This window comes from Callithrix jacchus, chromosome 5, assembly GCF_049354715.1.
Source record: "Callithrix jacchus isolate 240 chromosome 5, calJac240_pri, whole genome shotgun sequence".
NCBI classification, from domain to species: domain Eukaryota; kingdom Metazoa; phylum Chordata; class Mammalia; order Primates; family Cebidae; genus Callithrix; species Callithrix jacchus.
This window is the reverse complement of record NC_133506.1, coordinates 132,124,585-132,140,830: the sequence shown is the minus strand read 5'-3', so window position 1 is coordinate 132,140,830 and position 16,246 is coordinate 132,124,585. Positions and strand designations below refer to the sequence as shown.

General features: G+C 44.8%; 1 protein-coding gene across 11 annotated transcripts in view; it reads left to right on the top strand.

The window, feature by feature from the left end:
* The first annotated feature begins 2,385 nt into the window (after positions 1 to 2,385).
* Positions 2,386 to 16,246, top strand: part of RNF157 (ring finger protein 157) — a 92,727-nt gene continuing 78,866 nt past the window's right edge. For all 11 annotated transcript variants that reach the window (XR_013536003.1, XR_013536004.1, XR_013536002.1 and 8 more), the window contains exon 1: positions 2,386 to 2,734. Coding sequence is in view for 8 of the 11 variants with exons in the window: in XM_078374709.1 (XP_078230835.1) it covers positions 2,647 to 2,734 (88 nt within the window). In the remaining 3 variants the exon portion in view is untranslated. The remainder of the gene's footprint in view (positions 2,735 to 16,246) is intronic.

The following is a 16,246-nucleotide window of genomic DNA, read 5'->3' as shown; positions in this document are numbered from 1 at the left end:
CTGAAGATTGGGCTATTTTCAGAGGAGGAAACAGAGACGGTTAAGTTACATAGCTGCTTAGGGTCTTGATTTGTCCAACTCAAAGTCCAGTGCTCTTTCTGTGCCTCAGTCTCTTCAACTGCAAAATTGGGGTGTAAATAGCATGTATTTGATAGGGTCATTGGGAGGGTTGAATGCTTTCATCTTTGTTAAGTGTTTAAAACAGCCTTGCACATAGAGTATTCCATAAATATTCACTGATTTTATTGTGCTATGCCTTGTTTTTCTTTACCATTCTATGCATTGGACTCATGACTCTTTTATGGGAGGTGAAACCAACTTCTACGCTTGGAAAGTATTATTCAAGATGGAGAAGCTGGCTTCCCAGGCTCAGGCCCAGGTGGGACCAGAACCGATACCTCGTAAGCAACAGGACTGGACTGCCTGACTGAGCCACATCCCTGCCTGGCCCTGGCTAAGCAGAAGAAACTCTCAGACATGGGTAAACCCACAAAGGGAAGGGATGTCCCACTTACAAAATGCTGAGGGCAGGAAGAAGGAAGGCTTCTGAACAGAGCCAAGGAGTATAAGTCAACATTTTACTCTGTGATGTGTTGAAGGCCTTGTGTTTTGAGGTAGTTCTAGATTCTTCATGACTTGTATTTCACCTTTACCCAGCAGTTACAAGTTAGGGCCCGTGTGTGCTGAAAGGAGTATGGAGGAGGACACCAGTTCCCTCCCACAGGGATGACTGAAAGCCTTGGAGTAGTTAGGACCAGGGACTGGAGAGAGAGCTCTGAACTCTGCCAGAGAGCCCTGGTGCTCAGGAGAGGCTGCCCCGCAGGGACTTGCCCTGTAGCTCAAGCCTTCTTTAGTAGCTGCCGATATAAATGATGGTCCCCACCATCCTGGGGACCTTGGAAGAAACCAACGCAATTAGCATCAGGTCTGTTGGCTGCTGCTGAAAAGACGGCAATGAAAAATACAAAATCTGCCAGGCACGGTGGCTCACGCCTGTAATCCCAGCATTCTGGTAGGCCGAGGTGGGCGGATAATGAGGTCAGGAGTTCAAGATTAGCCTGGCCAGCATAATGAAACCCCATCTCTACTAAAAGTACAAAAATTAGCCGGGTGTGGTGGCGCAGGCCTGTGATCCCAGCTACTTGGGAGGGCTGAGGCAGGAGAATCGCTTGAATCTGGGATGTGGAGGTTGCAGTGAGCTGAGATGGAGCCACTGCACTCCAGCGTGGGCGACAGAGTGAGACTCAGTCTCAAAAACAAAACACACACAAAAAAACAAAAACACAATATAACCAGGAAAGAACTAGACTCTGTAAAAGAGCTTTACAAACCTAATCAAGAGAACAAGACACACCAAACTGTACTCTGAACACTGTTAAAAGTTGTGAAAGTCATGTTCTAGCAGCTGAAATTTTTGCTGATCAGTCCATTCTCTCAGGAAAAAACCCCAGACCCACAAAGAAAATAGGAGGTTTAAAACACAAATGTCTGCAATTAAGCAATGGAATGACGTCTTCCGCCAGCCCGAGCTTCACACTGTTATGTTTTTATCAAGAGGAACCCCGGGTTCTGCCTGGCCCGGTTCGCTTTCTCCTGCGTTGACTCACTCAACACTCAGGCCTTCCAAGTTTCCAGGATCCCGTTTCCAAGATACAGACAGAGGCTCCATGTCTTGATCTTAATCCTGAATCGATGTTCTCCCACCTTTAGGCTACAAGGAGCCATAAACAGCACGTACAGAGTTGGGAGCGCTTCGAAAAGACGCACGTGAGAGGGAGGCGGCATCTTCCCAGCTGGTCACCAGCATTAACTTGGCGGTGGCAATGAGCCCCGGAAGATGGGGCAGGAGAGATGCGAACGCAACGTGGGACCCCCCCGCCCCGCCCCCGGCGTGAGGTTTCCGACGACCGCCGACGGCCAATGCTGAGGGGCGGGCTGGGAAGGCTTCCTCCAGGCGCTGGAACTGCGGTGTGGGGACCACCCGCTGTGGGATGCCCTGGACAATGGCGAGCTAGCTCCCGGCCAGGCAGGCCTTGCGGACCGCGGGAGGGGGCGGCTCCCTGCGCGGTAATCCGAGCCGGGATAAACAGGCGTGGAGGGGCAACGCGTCCCAGCCCCGCTCAGCGCTACCTTCCCTAGGTCCGCGCTCCGGCCGGCCCCGCCCCCGCCGCGAGACCCCGGCCGCGCCCCCGCCCCGCCCCCGCCGCGAGCCCCGGGGCCGTGTCCCAGAGCGCGGAGTCCTGCCGCGGCTCCCCGAGCTAGGCACGCGCCGCCGGCTCCTGCTGCAGCCCCGCGTTCATTGGCTGCTCCGGCGTGGGCGCTCCCGCCCCGCCTCGCCATTGGCTGAGGCCGCCGCGGTCCCCGCGCGGAGCTGCAGCTGACATCACGGGGCCTGAGGCGGCGGCGGCGGCGCCCCCGGCCCAGCCCAGCCCCGCAGTCCCCTCGGCAGAGGCGCCGCTGTGGTGCCCGGCGGAGGATGGTGCGCGGCGCGCCGGGGGCTCCCTGCTGCCAGAGTCGCAGCGCCGCGACGAAGCCGGCCGCGGCGGGCAGTCGACCCCCGCACCGGGCGCGGGGCGGGCGGCCGCGGTGAGGCGCGGAGGGCGGCGCGGGAGCCGGAGCCGGGCTGGGGCTGCAGCCGCAGCAGCCATGGGGGCCCTAACGAGCCGGCAGCACGCGGGCGTGGAGGAGGTGGACATCCCGTCCAATTCCGTGTACCGCTACCCGCCCAAGTCCGGTGAGGACAGGCGAGCGCCGCGGCCGCGAGGAGGGAGAGAGGCAGGGGCGGGGGTCTGGGTCGGGACGGCCCGAGGGGGCCCCACGGGTCCTCGGGGACCCAGTGACCGCGGCCTCTCCGAAACGATCTTCGAGCGCGGGAGGTCCTCAAGAAGGCCGAGGTCTCCCCAGCCCCGGACGAATTAGCGCAGGAGGCGTCCTGCGGGGCCTGGCGGGGGTCACCAAGGGCACCGAGCCCCTCCACTGGAGGACGGGAGCGGCCTCCATTGTAATCGGCCCCGTGACGGGGACGCGTGTCCGCAGGGACTGCGGCTCCCGGGAGCGGGGCTGCGGCGTCGTAGGCGAGGTCGGCGCCCCGCACGGACCCGGCGGGTCTGGCCCACAGCCCGTTTGCCTCGCGGGGACCAAGGGCCACGGAGAGGCGGCCTCGGCATCCCTAATAGGCACCTTCGCCAAGTGCTGTCCCTGCGCTGCAGCCTCCGGGCCTCTGGAGAGGTTAGAATTAGGTTTCTTCTGGAAAAGCTTCTATTGCCTGCGGAGGATGGAAGCCAAACATGCATTTGCAGTGCTGGTGCCTTTACAGAGGCTGTCAGAAGCGGGTGGAGGTGGGGGAGAGTAACAGAAATGTTTGGGAATCTGAGTATCAGAGTCCCTCGAATTGCCCCTTTGCCAGCTTTGCAGCAAGCCTGGGTTTTGGAGTGAGACTATCCCTGGGTCAAGGCAGAGATATTGGAAACGTAAAGAAGTATTATGTTTGTTATCAGAATCAAACCTTCACTTAAGGAGCTGAATGTCTCCAGTTTCTGGGTTGGGGGTTATCAGCATTGGAGATGAAGGAGGATTTTGACAGCAAAGCAGAGAATCACAGGAAGGTAGTTTAGTTATGTGAGCACCAGCTAATGTGAATTGCTGCTGCATGACCTAGCTGGTGGATACTTTTAATTGCAAGTACTTTTCCTTTAATTGCAGTTATTTTTAAATTACTTTTAATCTTATTCTCAAGACTTCTGGGGATAGATGGCTACCACCTTCTCTCTGGCTTAGGACCTGATGGAGATTTTGGTGATCTTGGAATGAGGTGTCAGAATTGGAGCGGAGCCTCCTCTCTTTTTGGTAGAGTAGAGACATGCTAATGAGATGAGCTAATTTCTCAGCAGTGTGTCCAGTGTCTGCCAGGTAAAAGCAGGGGCCAGACGATGAACCTGCTCGCATCCCTGCCGAGTGTCTGCCAGAGCTGTGTTTCTCACTGCTTTTGTGCCAAAGAATGAATCCTTGCAAAGATGAATATGATGAATTGTTTTATAAAGCTGTGGGTCATGAGTATTTTAATAAAGCTCTGACTGATTATGACTACATAAAATCAATACTAAAGAAGGCATGGATTTTGTTTTTTGTTTTGTTTTGTTTTGTTTGAGACGGAGTTTCACTATTGTTACCCAGACTGGAGTGCAATGGCACGATCTCGGCTCACCGCAACCTCCGCCTTCTGGGTTCAAGCAATTCTCCTGCCTCAGCCTGCCGAGTAGCTGGGACTACAGGCGCGCACCACCATGCCCAGCTAATTTTTATATTTTTAGTAGAGACGGGGTTTCACCTTGTTGACCAGGATGGTCTCGATCTCTTGACCTCCTGATCCACCGGCCTCAGCCTCCCAAAGTGCTGGGATTATAGGCGTGAGCCACCGCGCCCGGCTGGATTTTGTTTTTTAATAGACAAAAATATGCAGCAGTATTTGTGGACTCGGTTTTTCTTAAACCACATGGCTTTTATTGATTAGAATATGGAGCATACTTTGCTGAGCTTGGAATTTTCAGAAGTGTTTGCTGCCTCAGGATAGTATCACCCCTCCCTTCACATGTGAAACTTAACATATATAAACCTCTGGAAGGCTGTTCCCCAAAGCATTTTTATACAAGTATGAATCTTGGGTGATGATAATAAAAGGATAATAGACCAAACCAAAACTTTTTTGTTAATTAACACACTCAATACTTTGCCTTAAATAATCCTCTCTACTCTACCAATCTTTTAAAAGTTTTACTTAACTGTAAAACTGTAATTCATGTTAAATCAGAAGTTACACATGAGAGAAGTCTTTACAGCCAGTGGACCAATTATTTCTGTTGAAGCTAAAGCATAGAAAATAGAATCCGAACATCTGTGTCTCTGTCAGCAAACCTTTGTGTATTTGAAACCTTATGTGAGCTTGCATATACGCTCTAGATAGAGCCTTTCTTCTGATCATTGAATTGACCTGGCTCATTATGGGATTACAGTATTAGTCCTGAAAGGAACCTTCAAGAGAGTTTGGCCATTACCACTATGCCTAGCTAATGTTTAATTATTATTATTATTATTATTTTGAGTCAGAGTCTCACTCTGTCATGCCCAGGCTGGAATGAAGTGGCGAGATATTGACCACTGCAACCTCCACATCCCAGGTTCCGGCAATTCTCCCGGCTCTGTCTCCCAAGTAGCTGGGATTATAGGTGCTTGCCACCATGCCTGGCTAATTTTTTGTATTTTTAGTAGAGACGGGGTTTCACCATATTGGCCAGGCTGGTCTCGAACTCCTGACCTCAGGTGATCCACCTGCCTCAGCCTCCCAAAGTGTTGGGATTAGAAACGTGAGCCACCACGCCTGGCTAAGTTTTTTGTAGAGACAGTATCTCACTATGTTGCCCAGGGTGGTCTTGAACTGGTCTCAAGCAATCCTCCCGCCTTAGCCTCCCATTCATTTCACTAATAAGAAAATGGAGACCCATAGAAATGAATTGGCATGGCTACGGTCTCTCAGCCAGTTAGCATTCTTTATACTATACCATCTGACTCTCTGCCTTTCAAGGAATTGGGTTTTGAACTTGTACTCAAAACACATGACTTAAAACAATCATTCCATGATTATGGAGTAAAGCTATTTTGTGTCACAATTGAAATCCTTATAGAGGAATTGGCCTGGGTTGATTTTAAGAAGTCTCCTTATCCTGAGTACTGATAGTGGAAGAAAGCAAGCAGCAGAGTCAGTTTTCTCCAGATGACATACCCTGTGGCCTGGGTGTTAAGTTGAGACCACTACCTGACTCGCTGGAAAGTGGCTAGAGCTGCACCACTGCCTGTGGAATGGTTGCTTCAGAAAGAAACACCATCATCTGCCCTTGTAATGATGTTTACCATGCCCAGCAGAAATTGCTTTTTTCTGAGTATTTTTAATGGAACTTCTTAGTTTTGTATGCACATTGAAATAGAAACATTTAAATCCTATCAAGAATGGCTGATATCAAATTGAGACTTGGATTTGTAGCTTTTTTCTATCCTTAGAGGTAGATAGAAATAGCCTAAATTATTTGGAATTATTTATTTTTGAGTAGGCAATATAGTCACATGGTTCAAAATTTAAAGGAATAAAAAAGCATCCATGAAAGCCTTGTTCTTGCCGCTGTTCTCCTTCCTCCCTCTAAACCTCCCCTCCCATTTAACCACTTTGGGTTTCTTTGGAATTCTTTTAGATTTTCTTGTGTAAATGCAAGCATAGCATGCTATTAGACTGCTATACACCTTGCTCTTTTTGCTTTCAGAGATATTGGAGATCTTTTTTTTTTTTTGAGATGGAGTCTTACTCTGTCACTCAGGCTGGAGTGCAGTGGTGCAATCTCAGCTCACTGCAACCTCGGCCTCCCAAGTTCAAGCAACTCTCCTGTCTCAGCCCCCCGAGTAGCTGGGACTACAGGCTCGTGCCACCACGCCCAGCTAATTTTTTGTATTTTTTTAGTAGAGACAGGGTTTCACTGTGTTAGTCAGGATGGTCTTGATCTCCTGACCTCATGCTAGGCCCGCCTTGGCCTCCCAAAGTGCTGGGATTACAGGTGTGAACCACTGCACTCAGCCTGGAGATCTTTTTATATTGTCTCATATTTGACAGTTTCTTTGTACTTTTTAACAACTGTATAGTATTCCTCTGTATGTGCCATCATATATATATATATATATATATATATATATATATATATAATTGCATTTTAGGTTTTGGGGTACATGTGAAGAACATGCAAGATTTTTGCATAGGTACATACATGGCAATGTGGTTTGCTGCCTTCCTCCCCATCACCTATATCTGGCATTTCTCCCCATGTTATCCCTCCTCAACTCCACCCCCCGCTTTCCCCCAGTGATGAACATCTGTGGATTGTTTTTTCATTATCTTACTGTTGCAAACAATGCAATGATGAATAATGTTATATATTAGGTGATTTTTAGATTTATTAATGTGCAAATATTAATCATTTAAGTAGTAGAAAGTGAGGTGGGAGTTTCTATGTAGCATTTCTACATTAGCATAGAAAGCAGTTTAGAGCATGATTTTGCTACATTTGGTTGTACTTTTGTAATTTTTTAGTTAGAGGTCATACATCCTTCTCTAAGATCTTTGCATCTTTAAAAGCCCAAGATAGGGTGCTGTGGCTTACGCCTGTAATCCTAGCACTTTGGGAGGCCAACATGGGTGGATCACAAGGTCAGGAGTTCAAGACCAGCCTGGCCAACATGGTGAAATCCCATCTCTATAAATAAATAAATAAAAGCCCAAGATAATTTGTTTCACAAAGAAACATATGGCTTTGCAGAGATGGTTATTTTTTTGAAAGATCATCTTTTGACAGTGTTAGAAGTCCATGTTGATAAGAGCCTGTTTTCTCTATCCAGGAAGAAATCGGCATACTATAAAGACAATTTAATTTATATAAACCAGTACCTCATAAATCTAGTTTGTTTCCCCCCACATATTTGAGTAAGTTGGAAAATAGGAATACTTTGTTTTGCTGAAGTCTTTAAGAACTAAACCTACTATAAAAATTCAGAATGGTAATCAGAGTCCTGACCAGCTAGCTTGGTTAAACCTGGGTTTCTGCTTTTAAGGACTTCAACTGACTAGACGAGGCCCACCCATATAATCAAGGATAATCTCCTTTGCTTAGAGTCAACTGATTGTAGATTTTTAGAAATTAAATAATTTATTTTTAGAAACAGGGTCTCACTCTGGCACCCTGGCTGGAGTGCAGTGGTGTTATCAAAGCTCACTGTAACCTCAGAGTCCTGGGCTCAAGTGATCTTCCTGCCTCAGCCTCCTAAGTAGCTGGGATTACAGGCACATACCACCAGGCCTGTCTAGTGGTTTAAAGTTTTTGTAGAGACAGTATCTCACTGTGTTGCCCAGGCTGGCCTTGAACTCCTGGTCTCAAGCAGTCTTCCTACCTCAGTGTCACAAAGCGCTGGGATTACAGGAGTGAGCTGCAGCACCCGGCCATAGATGTATCACATCTCTCTACATCATCATTCTCTAAATGTTTGTTTTTTCCGTACATGTATGCTTGTCAAATGGGTCTTTCCTATTGCAAGAGCAGTTTTTAAAGGCATGGGTAATAAGTCTTTGTCAGATAACTAAAAAAGTTTTTATATGTTTCTCCTAGCTTTAGGAGTGTCAATTTAATATTAGATTTGAAACCATACACTTAAAAAATATGTAACTTACTACAGAATAAGGAATTATTTGGTTGGCACAATTTGACACTTTAACTAAAACGTCCAAAATAACTTTGAAAAAGAACAAAGTTGGAGGACTATCACTACACTACTTTAAAAATTACTATACACATAATTACAACAATGCTACAGTAATCAAGATCGTGTGGTAATGGCACAACAAAAAGCATATAGATCAATGGAACAGAGTTATGAACCAGAAATCCTTACATTTATTGTCAGTTGATTTTGACAAAAGTACTGAGACAATTCAATGGGGAAAGGATAGTTATTTCCACAAATGATGCTGGGACCAGGAAAAAAGAAAATAAACTCAGATCTATTCTTTTTTTTTTTTTTTGAGATGGAGTTTCGTTCTTGTTACCCAGGCTGGAGTGCAATGGCGCAATCTCGGCTCACTGCAACCTCCGCCTCCTGGGTTCAGGCAATTCTCCTGCCTCAGCCTCCTGAGTAGCTGGGATTACAGGCACGCGCCACCATGCCCAGCTAATTTTTTGTATTTTTAATAGAGACGGGGTTTCACCACGTTGACCAGGATGGTCTCGATCTCTTGACCTCGTGATCCACCTGCCTCGGCCTCCCAAAGTTCTGGGATTACAGGGGTGAGCCACCGTGCCCGGCTCAGACCTATTCTTTACATCACCAAAATGAGCTCAAAATGGATTACAGAGTGAAAAGAGAACCCAGAGAATGGGAGAAAATATTTATAAATCATAAATGTGATAAGAATTTGTATCTAGAATATATAAGGAACTCTTACATTCAATAATAAAAAGACAATCGAATTAAAAATGGTCACAGCACTTGAATAGACATTTCTCCGAAAAAGATAAACAGTGGACAGTCAGCACATGAAGAGATTATCAACGTTATTAACTATCAAGGAAATACGAATCAAAACTACAATTAGATACCAGTTCACACCCACTAGGATGGCTATAATTTTAAAAAGTGATAATGACAAGTATTGGAAAGGATATGGAGAGATCAAAACCCTCATACCCTGCTGGTGTGAAGGTAAAATGCTGCAGCCACTTTGGAAAGCAGTTTGACAGTTTCTCAGGTGGTTAGTTACTATATGACTCAGCAGTTCTACTCCTAGGTACACACCCAAGAAAGGTGAAGAAAATGCATTCACATAAAAACTCGTACATGAATTACTCATAATAGCTAAAAGGTGGAAATAACCCAAGTGTCTATCAGCCAATGAATAGAACGGCTGATGAGTAAAATATGGTAAGTCTGTACAATAGAATACTATTTAGCAATAAAAAGGAATGAAGATTTGATATGTGCTGCAACCTAGATGAACCCTGAAAACGTTATACTGAGTGAAAGAAGCCAGGTGCAAAAGGCCGTATATTGAATAATCTTGTTTATAAGAAATGCCCAGAAGAGGCAAATCCATAGAGACAGAAAGTAGATTAGTGGCTGTGGCTGTGGTTGCCAGAGGCTGGGTGGAGGCAGAAATGAGCTGTGACTGCTAATGGATTTCTTTCTGGGGTGATGGCAGTGTTCTAAAATTAGATAGTGGCAAATAGTTGTATAATACTGTTAATATACTAGAAACCATTGGATTGTGCACACCAAATAGGTGAATTCTGTGGTATATAAATCGTATTTCCATTAAGCTCTTTTCAAAATGGGGCCGGGTATGGTGGCTCATGCCTGTAATCGCAGCACTTTGGAAGGCCAAGGCTGAAGGATGGCTTGAGCCCAGGAGTTCAAGACCAGCCTGGGCAACAGAGTGAGACCTGTCTCTATAAAAAACTTTTTTTTTTTTTTTTAAATTAGCTGGGCATGGTGGCATGACATCAGCTACTCAGGAGGCTGAGGTAGAAGGTTTTCTTGTGCCTAGGAGTTCAAGGCTTCAGTGAGCTATGATTATGCCACTGTGCTCCAGCCTGGGTGACAGATTAAGACCTTGTCATTAGTTAAAAAATAAAAATAAAAATGGATCATAGACCTAAATGCAAAGTGAAAACTATGAAACTCCTAGAAGAAGACATAAGAGAAAATTTTTATTTGATTTGGATTGGGCAAAGAGTTCTTAGATATGACACCAAAAGCGAAATCCATACAAGTAAAACATAATAACAAATAGGATTTCTTCAAAAAAATATTTCCACCTCAAAAGACAGTAAAAAGATGAAAAGACCAGCTACCTTCTGAAAGAAAATATTTGCAAATCACATAAAGGATGTGTATCAATGTTATATCAAGAACTGTTACAACTCAGTATTTTTTTTTTTTTTTTGAGACGGTGTTTCGCTGTTGTTACCCAGACTGGAGTGCAATGGCATGATCTCGGCTCACCCCAACCTCTGCCTTCTGGGTTCAAGCAATTCTCCTGCCTCAGCCTCCCGAGTAGCTGGGACTACAGGCATGCACCACCATGCCCAGCTAATTTTTGTATTTTTAGTAGAGATGGGGTTTCACCTTGTCGACCAGGATGGTTTCGATCTCTTGACCTTGTGATCCACCCTCCTCCGCCTCCCAAAGTGCTGGGATTATAGGTGTGAGCCACCGCGCCCAGCCACAACTCAGTATTATGAAGACAGACAACCCAATTAAAAAATGCACAAGAGGCTGGGTGCGGTGGCTCACACCTGTAATCCCAGTACTTTGGGAGGCTGAGGTGGGCAGATCATGAGGTCAGAAAATAGAGACCATCCTGGCTAACATGGTGAAATCCTATCTCTATTAAAAATACAAAAAATTAGCCAGACGTGGCGGTATGCTCCTATAGTCCCAGCTACTCGAGAGGCTGAGGGAGGAGAATCACTTGAACCCAGGAGGCAGAGGTTGGTGTGAGCCAAGATCTCACCACTGCACTCCAGCCTGGGTGACAGAGCGAGACTCCCTCTCAAAAAAAAAAAAGCATAAGAGTTGAATAGATATTTCATTGAAGCAGATATAGGAATGGCTGATGAACGCATGGAAAGATGCTTAACATCAGCAATTGTTAGAGAAATATAATTAAAACTGCAATGAGACTGGGCTCATTGGTTTATAACTGTAATACTAGCACTTTGGGAGGCTGAGGCAGGCTGATCACCTGAGGTCAGAAGTCCAAGACCAGCCTGGCCAACTTGGTGAAACCCCGTCTCTACTAAAAAAAAAAGATACAAAATTAAATGGGCGTGGTGGCAGGTGCCTGTAGTCCCAGCTATTCGGGAGGCTGAGACAGGAGAATCGCTTGAACCCGGGAGGCGGAGGTTGCAGTGAGCCAAGATCACACCATTGTACTCCAGCCTGGGTAACACAGCAAGACTCCATCTCAAAACAAAAACAGGAAAACAAAGCAAAAAAACTGCAGTGAGATACCACTTCACACCTATTAGGATTAGGGTAACTAAAATAGAAAAGACAGACAATGTCAAATGTTGAGAATGCAGAGAAATGGGAGTCTTTATGAAGTACTGTGGGAAATAGTACAGCCACTTTGGAAAATTGGGCAGTGTCTTAAAAAGGGGAACATAAATTTGCCTTATGATTCAGCATTCCACTCCTATGAATCTGTCCAAAAAATGAAAACATGTGCACTCAAAGACATGGATGCAGATGTTCATAGCAGCATTGCTCATTATAGCCAAGAAACTGGAAATAATCCAAATGTACATCAGCTGATGAATGGATAAACAAATTGCATTGTTTATTCCACGTTATATTCATACAGTGAAACACTGCTCAGCAATTTAGTTTTTTGTTTGTTTTTTTGTTTTTGTTTTAGAGACAGGGTCTTGCTCTAGTTCCCAGGCTGGAGTGCAGGGGTATGATCATATCTCCCTGCAGCATCAACCTCCTAGGCTGAAGAACTCCCCCAGCCTTAGACTTCCACGTAGCTGGGACTATAGGCACATGCCTCCACTCCCAGCTGATTTTTTTTTTTTTTGAGACGGAGTTTTGCTCTTGTTACCCAGGCTGGAGTGCAATGGCTCGATCTCGGCTCACTGCAACCTCTGCCTCCTGGGTTCAGGCAATTCTCCTGCCTCAGCCTCCTGAGTAGCTGGGATTATAGGCATGCGCCACGGTGCCAGCTAATTTTTTGTATTTTTAGTAGAGATGGGGTTTCACCATGTTGACTAGGATGGTCTCGATCTCTTGACCTCGTGATCCACCCACCTCGGCCTCCCAAAGTGCTGGGATTACAGGCGTAAGCCACCACGCCCGGCCCCAGCTGATTTTTTAAATTTATGTTTTGTAAAGATAGAGTCCCACTCTGTTGCCTGGGCTAATGTTGAACTCCTAGTCTTGAGCCATCCTTCAGCCTCAGCCTCCCAAAGTGCAGGAATTGCAGGCATGATACACTACGCCTGGCCATATTCAGCAATATAATGGGATGAATTACTGATACATGCTACACAACATGATTTAACTTCAAAAACATTATGCTAAGGGAAAGAAACCAGATGCAAGACTATATATCATGAGTTTGTGTATGTGAAATGGCTAGAAGAAGCACATTTGTAGAGATATAAAACAGAATAGTGTTTGCTTAAGGCTGATAATAGGAGTAGGAATTAATTGTAAATGGGCATGATGGAACATTTTGGGGTGATGGAAATGTTTTCAACTGGATTGTGATGACGGTTACCAATATCATTGAATTGTTCAAAGGGTGAATTTTATGCCATGTTTATTATTCTTCAGTAAAGCTCTTTAACAGCATAAAGGGGATCGCTTTGGATAAAATAAAGGCAAGAGCTTGATAACTGAAAGGGTGGGGTATTGGTAGCAAAAGGCATTGAAGGTAGACTTTTTTTTCCCTTTTTTAAATAAATGGAGATAGGGTCTTGCTATGTTACTCTGGCTGATACTGAACCTCGTGTTTAAGCAATCCTTCCCCTTTGGGAGGCCACGGCAGGAAGATCACCTGAGGTTAGGAGTTTGAGCTCAGTCAACGTGGTGAGATCTCATATCTACAAAAAATTTTTAAAATTAGACAGGCATGGTAACAGGCATGGAGTAGCTCCAGCTACTTGGGAGGCAGAACCAAGAGGATCACCTCATTTCAGGAGGTCAAGGCTGCAGTGAGCTATGATCTGGTTACTGCACGTCAGCTGGGTGACAGAGCGAGACCCTAACTCTAAAAAAGAAAAAAAAAAGGATTAAATCTTTTAATCTAAGAAGAGTATCTCTTTTGATGGAGTGTTGCTCTTTGGCCCAGGCTAGAGTGCAGTGGTGCGATCTCGGCTCACTGCAGCCTCTGCCTCCCAGGTTCAAGCAATTCTCCTGCCTCAGCCTCCTGAGTATCTGGGATTACAGGTGTCTGCCACCATGCCTGGCTAATTTTTGCCTTTTTAGTAGAGATGAGGTTTCACCATATTGAGCAGGCTGGTCTTGAACTCCTGACCTCGTGATCCATCTTGGCCTCCCAAAGTGTTGGGATTACAGGCTTGAGCCACTGCACCCGGCAGTGTCTTGCCATGTTGCCTAGGCTGGTCTCAAACTTCTGGGCTCAAGGCCCTCCCAAGTGCTGGGATCACAAGTGTTAGCCGTGGCACCTGGCCTCTCCTCATCTATTAATTGTTCAGTCACCCAGAGGTACAGTTCATATAGGAAAGGCAAGATAAATGCTTGAGGCTTTCCCTTTACTTTCCGGTTTCCATAATAATGAATTGGTTTACTAGCATCCTTCAGTGGTGATTTTTTTTTTAGATATTATTATAAATTCATAGACTTATTTTATTCCTTGCCCTTATTATCCTGATGAAACTTAATATATTCCATCTTTGCTCTGCGGGAACCTCCTTAAGTCAGCTCTTGAGTCCTTTGGACAGGACCCTAGTAGGTTTTGAGAGCGTCCTTGTTATCTGGTATGACAAGATATTCTAGGGGGGTGGGGTTAAAAAAAAAAAAAAGAAAAGGACAAGATGTTCTAGTCCCATCTTGTGTATTTCCTGCCACAGACTTGGAATGCGGCCTCCAAAGAGCCCTTGTTCCTGTTAGTGGGAAATGACTTTTGGAGACTGCAGACTGGGTGCTAGAGGCACCGCCTCCTACTTTGCAGGTCTTTGTTTCTAGGCCTTTTCAGTGGCCAGAGCTAGGAAACATTGTTTGGAAAGATAAATTATGCATCATGCGATTTTATTGATATTTCTAATACAAATTCAGGACTACATGATTTTTTTTAACCTTGGCTTTCTTTAACTTTCCCTCTGATTCTCAGTACACCAGGTATGATAAAGTTGAAATATCACATAATTACTCATCTGCTTAATGCCACATTCTCAGAAGAAAATGCTGCCACCAATAATATGATTACCGTAAACTGAGATATATATTTTGCAGTCTTCTTTCCAATTGAGGTGTACAGTTAAATTAATCTTTTAAAGTTCTTGGGAATAGTTTCTCTTTCTGTGGTTATTCCACTAACTACACACACACTTAGGTTCGTTTGTTTCATTTTACCTTTGATTTTTAGAGATTGCTTTACAGAAATTTTAATTTTATAATTATGCAAAACGTTTACATGGTTGCAATGGTAGATCGACAAAAGGATGCGTATTCAAAGAATCTAGCTTTTGTCTGTCCCTCCCTTCCACTTCGTTCCCTCCCTCCTCCTTTAGATAACTGCTTTAAAAGTTTTATTATTTATCCTTACATTGCTTGTTTTAAAAATATTAATTGATATGTATATATCTTCATAGCCACTTTTCATTACATGCATGGTAGCTTAATATAAATTACGCCTATTTATATTTATTGATATAATTGATGTGTTTGGTTTAAGGTTGGCCATTTTATGTTACATTTATATGTATATAAATATATATATAAATTTACATAGTCATTCACTATGTAGTCTGTTTGGTTTGCTCTTTTTTTAAGATGTATTTTTTGGATTTAGGAAGGTTTGTATTTTTCTCTAATGGCTATTTAATGGTTAGTAGAGATGGGGTTTCAATATGGTGAAATATGTTTCACCATTAACCCTTATTAAATCTTTGTGTCCTGTTAGGTTATTATTATTAGCTTCCTGCTGTGAATAATATGCACATAACTAGCCCTCTTCACTCATCCTCCTCTTTACTCCAGCATTTGAATCAAGTATCTTTGACTCTTTCACTTACACCTAAAGTTTGTCAGCAAACTTACTCTGCTTTTTTTCTGCTATCCCCTTTCTCCTTTATTTTTTGAGAGCTGTACTGTATTTTCTTTCTTTCTGGTTTTGTTTGTTTTTTGTTTTTGAAATGGAGTCTTGCCCTGTCACCCAGGCTGGAGTGCCATGGTGCAGTCTTGGCTCAGTACAACCTCCACTTCCCAGGGTTCAAGCGATTCTCCTGTCTTAGCCTATCAAGTAGCTGGGACTATAAGAACCACTCCTGGCTAATTTTTGTATTTTTAGTAGAGACGGGGTTTCACCATGGTGGCCAGGCTGGTCTCAAACTCCTGACCTCAGTTGATACACCCACCTTGGCTTCCCAAAGTGCTGGGATTACAGGCGTGAGCCACCATGCCTGGCCTGTTTTTCCTTTCTTGAGACAGAGTCTCACTCTTTACCCAGGCTGGAGTCCAGTGGTGTGATTATAGCTCACTGCAGCCTTGACCTTCAGCAGTCCTCCCACCTTAGCTTCCCGAGTATCAAGGATCACAAGCACGTGCCACCATACCTGGCTAACTTTTTAATTTTTTTTTTTTTTTTTTGAGACAGAGTTTTGCTCTTGTTGCCTGGGCTAGAGTGCAATGGCACAATCTTGGCTCATCACAACCTCTGCCTCCAGGGTTCAAGTGATTCTCCTATGTCAGCCTCCCAAGTAGCTGGAATTATAGGCATGTGCCACCACACCTGGCTAATTTTGCATTTTTAGTAGAGATGGGGTTTCTCCATGTTGGTCAGGCTGGTCTTGAACTTCCGACCTCAAGTGATCTGCCCGCCTCAGCCTCCCAAAGTGCTAGGATTACAGGGGTGAGCCACTGTGCCTGGCCACCAACTATATAATTTTGAGAAAATCATTCGCAGTTGTAAGTATAC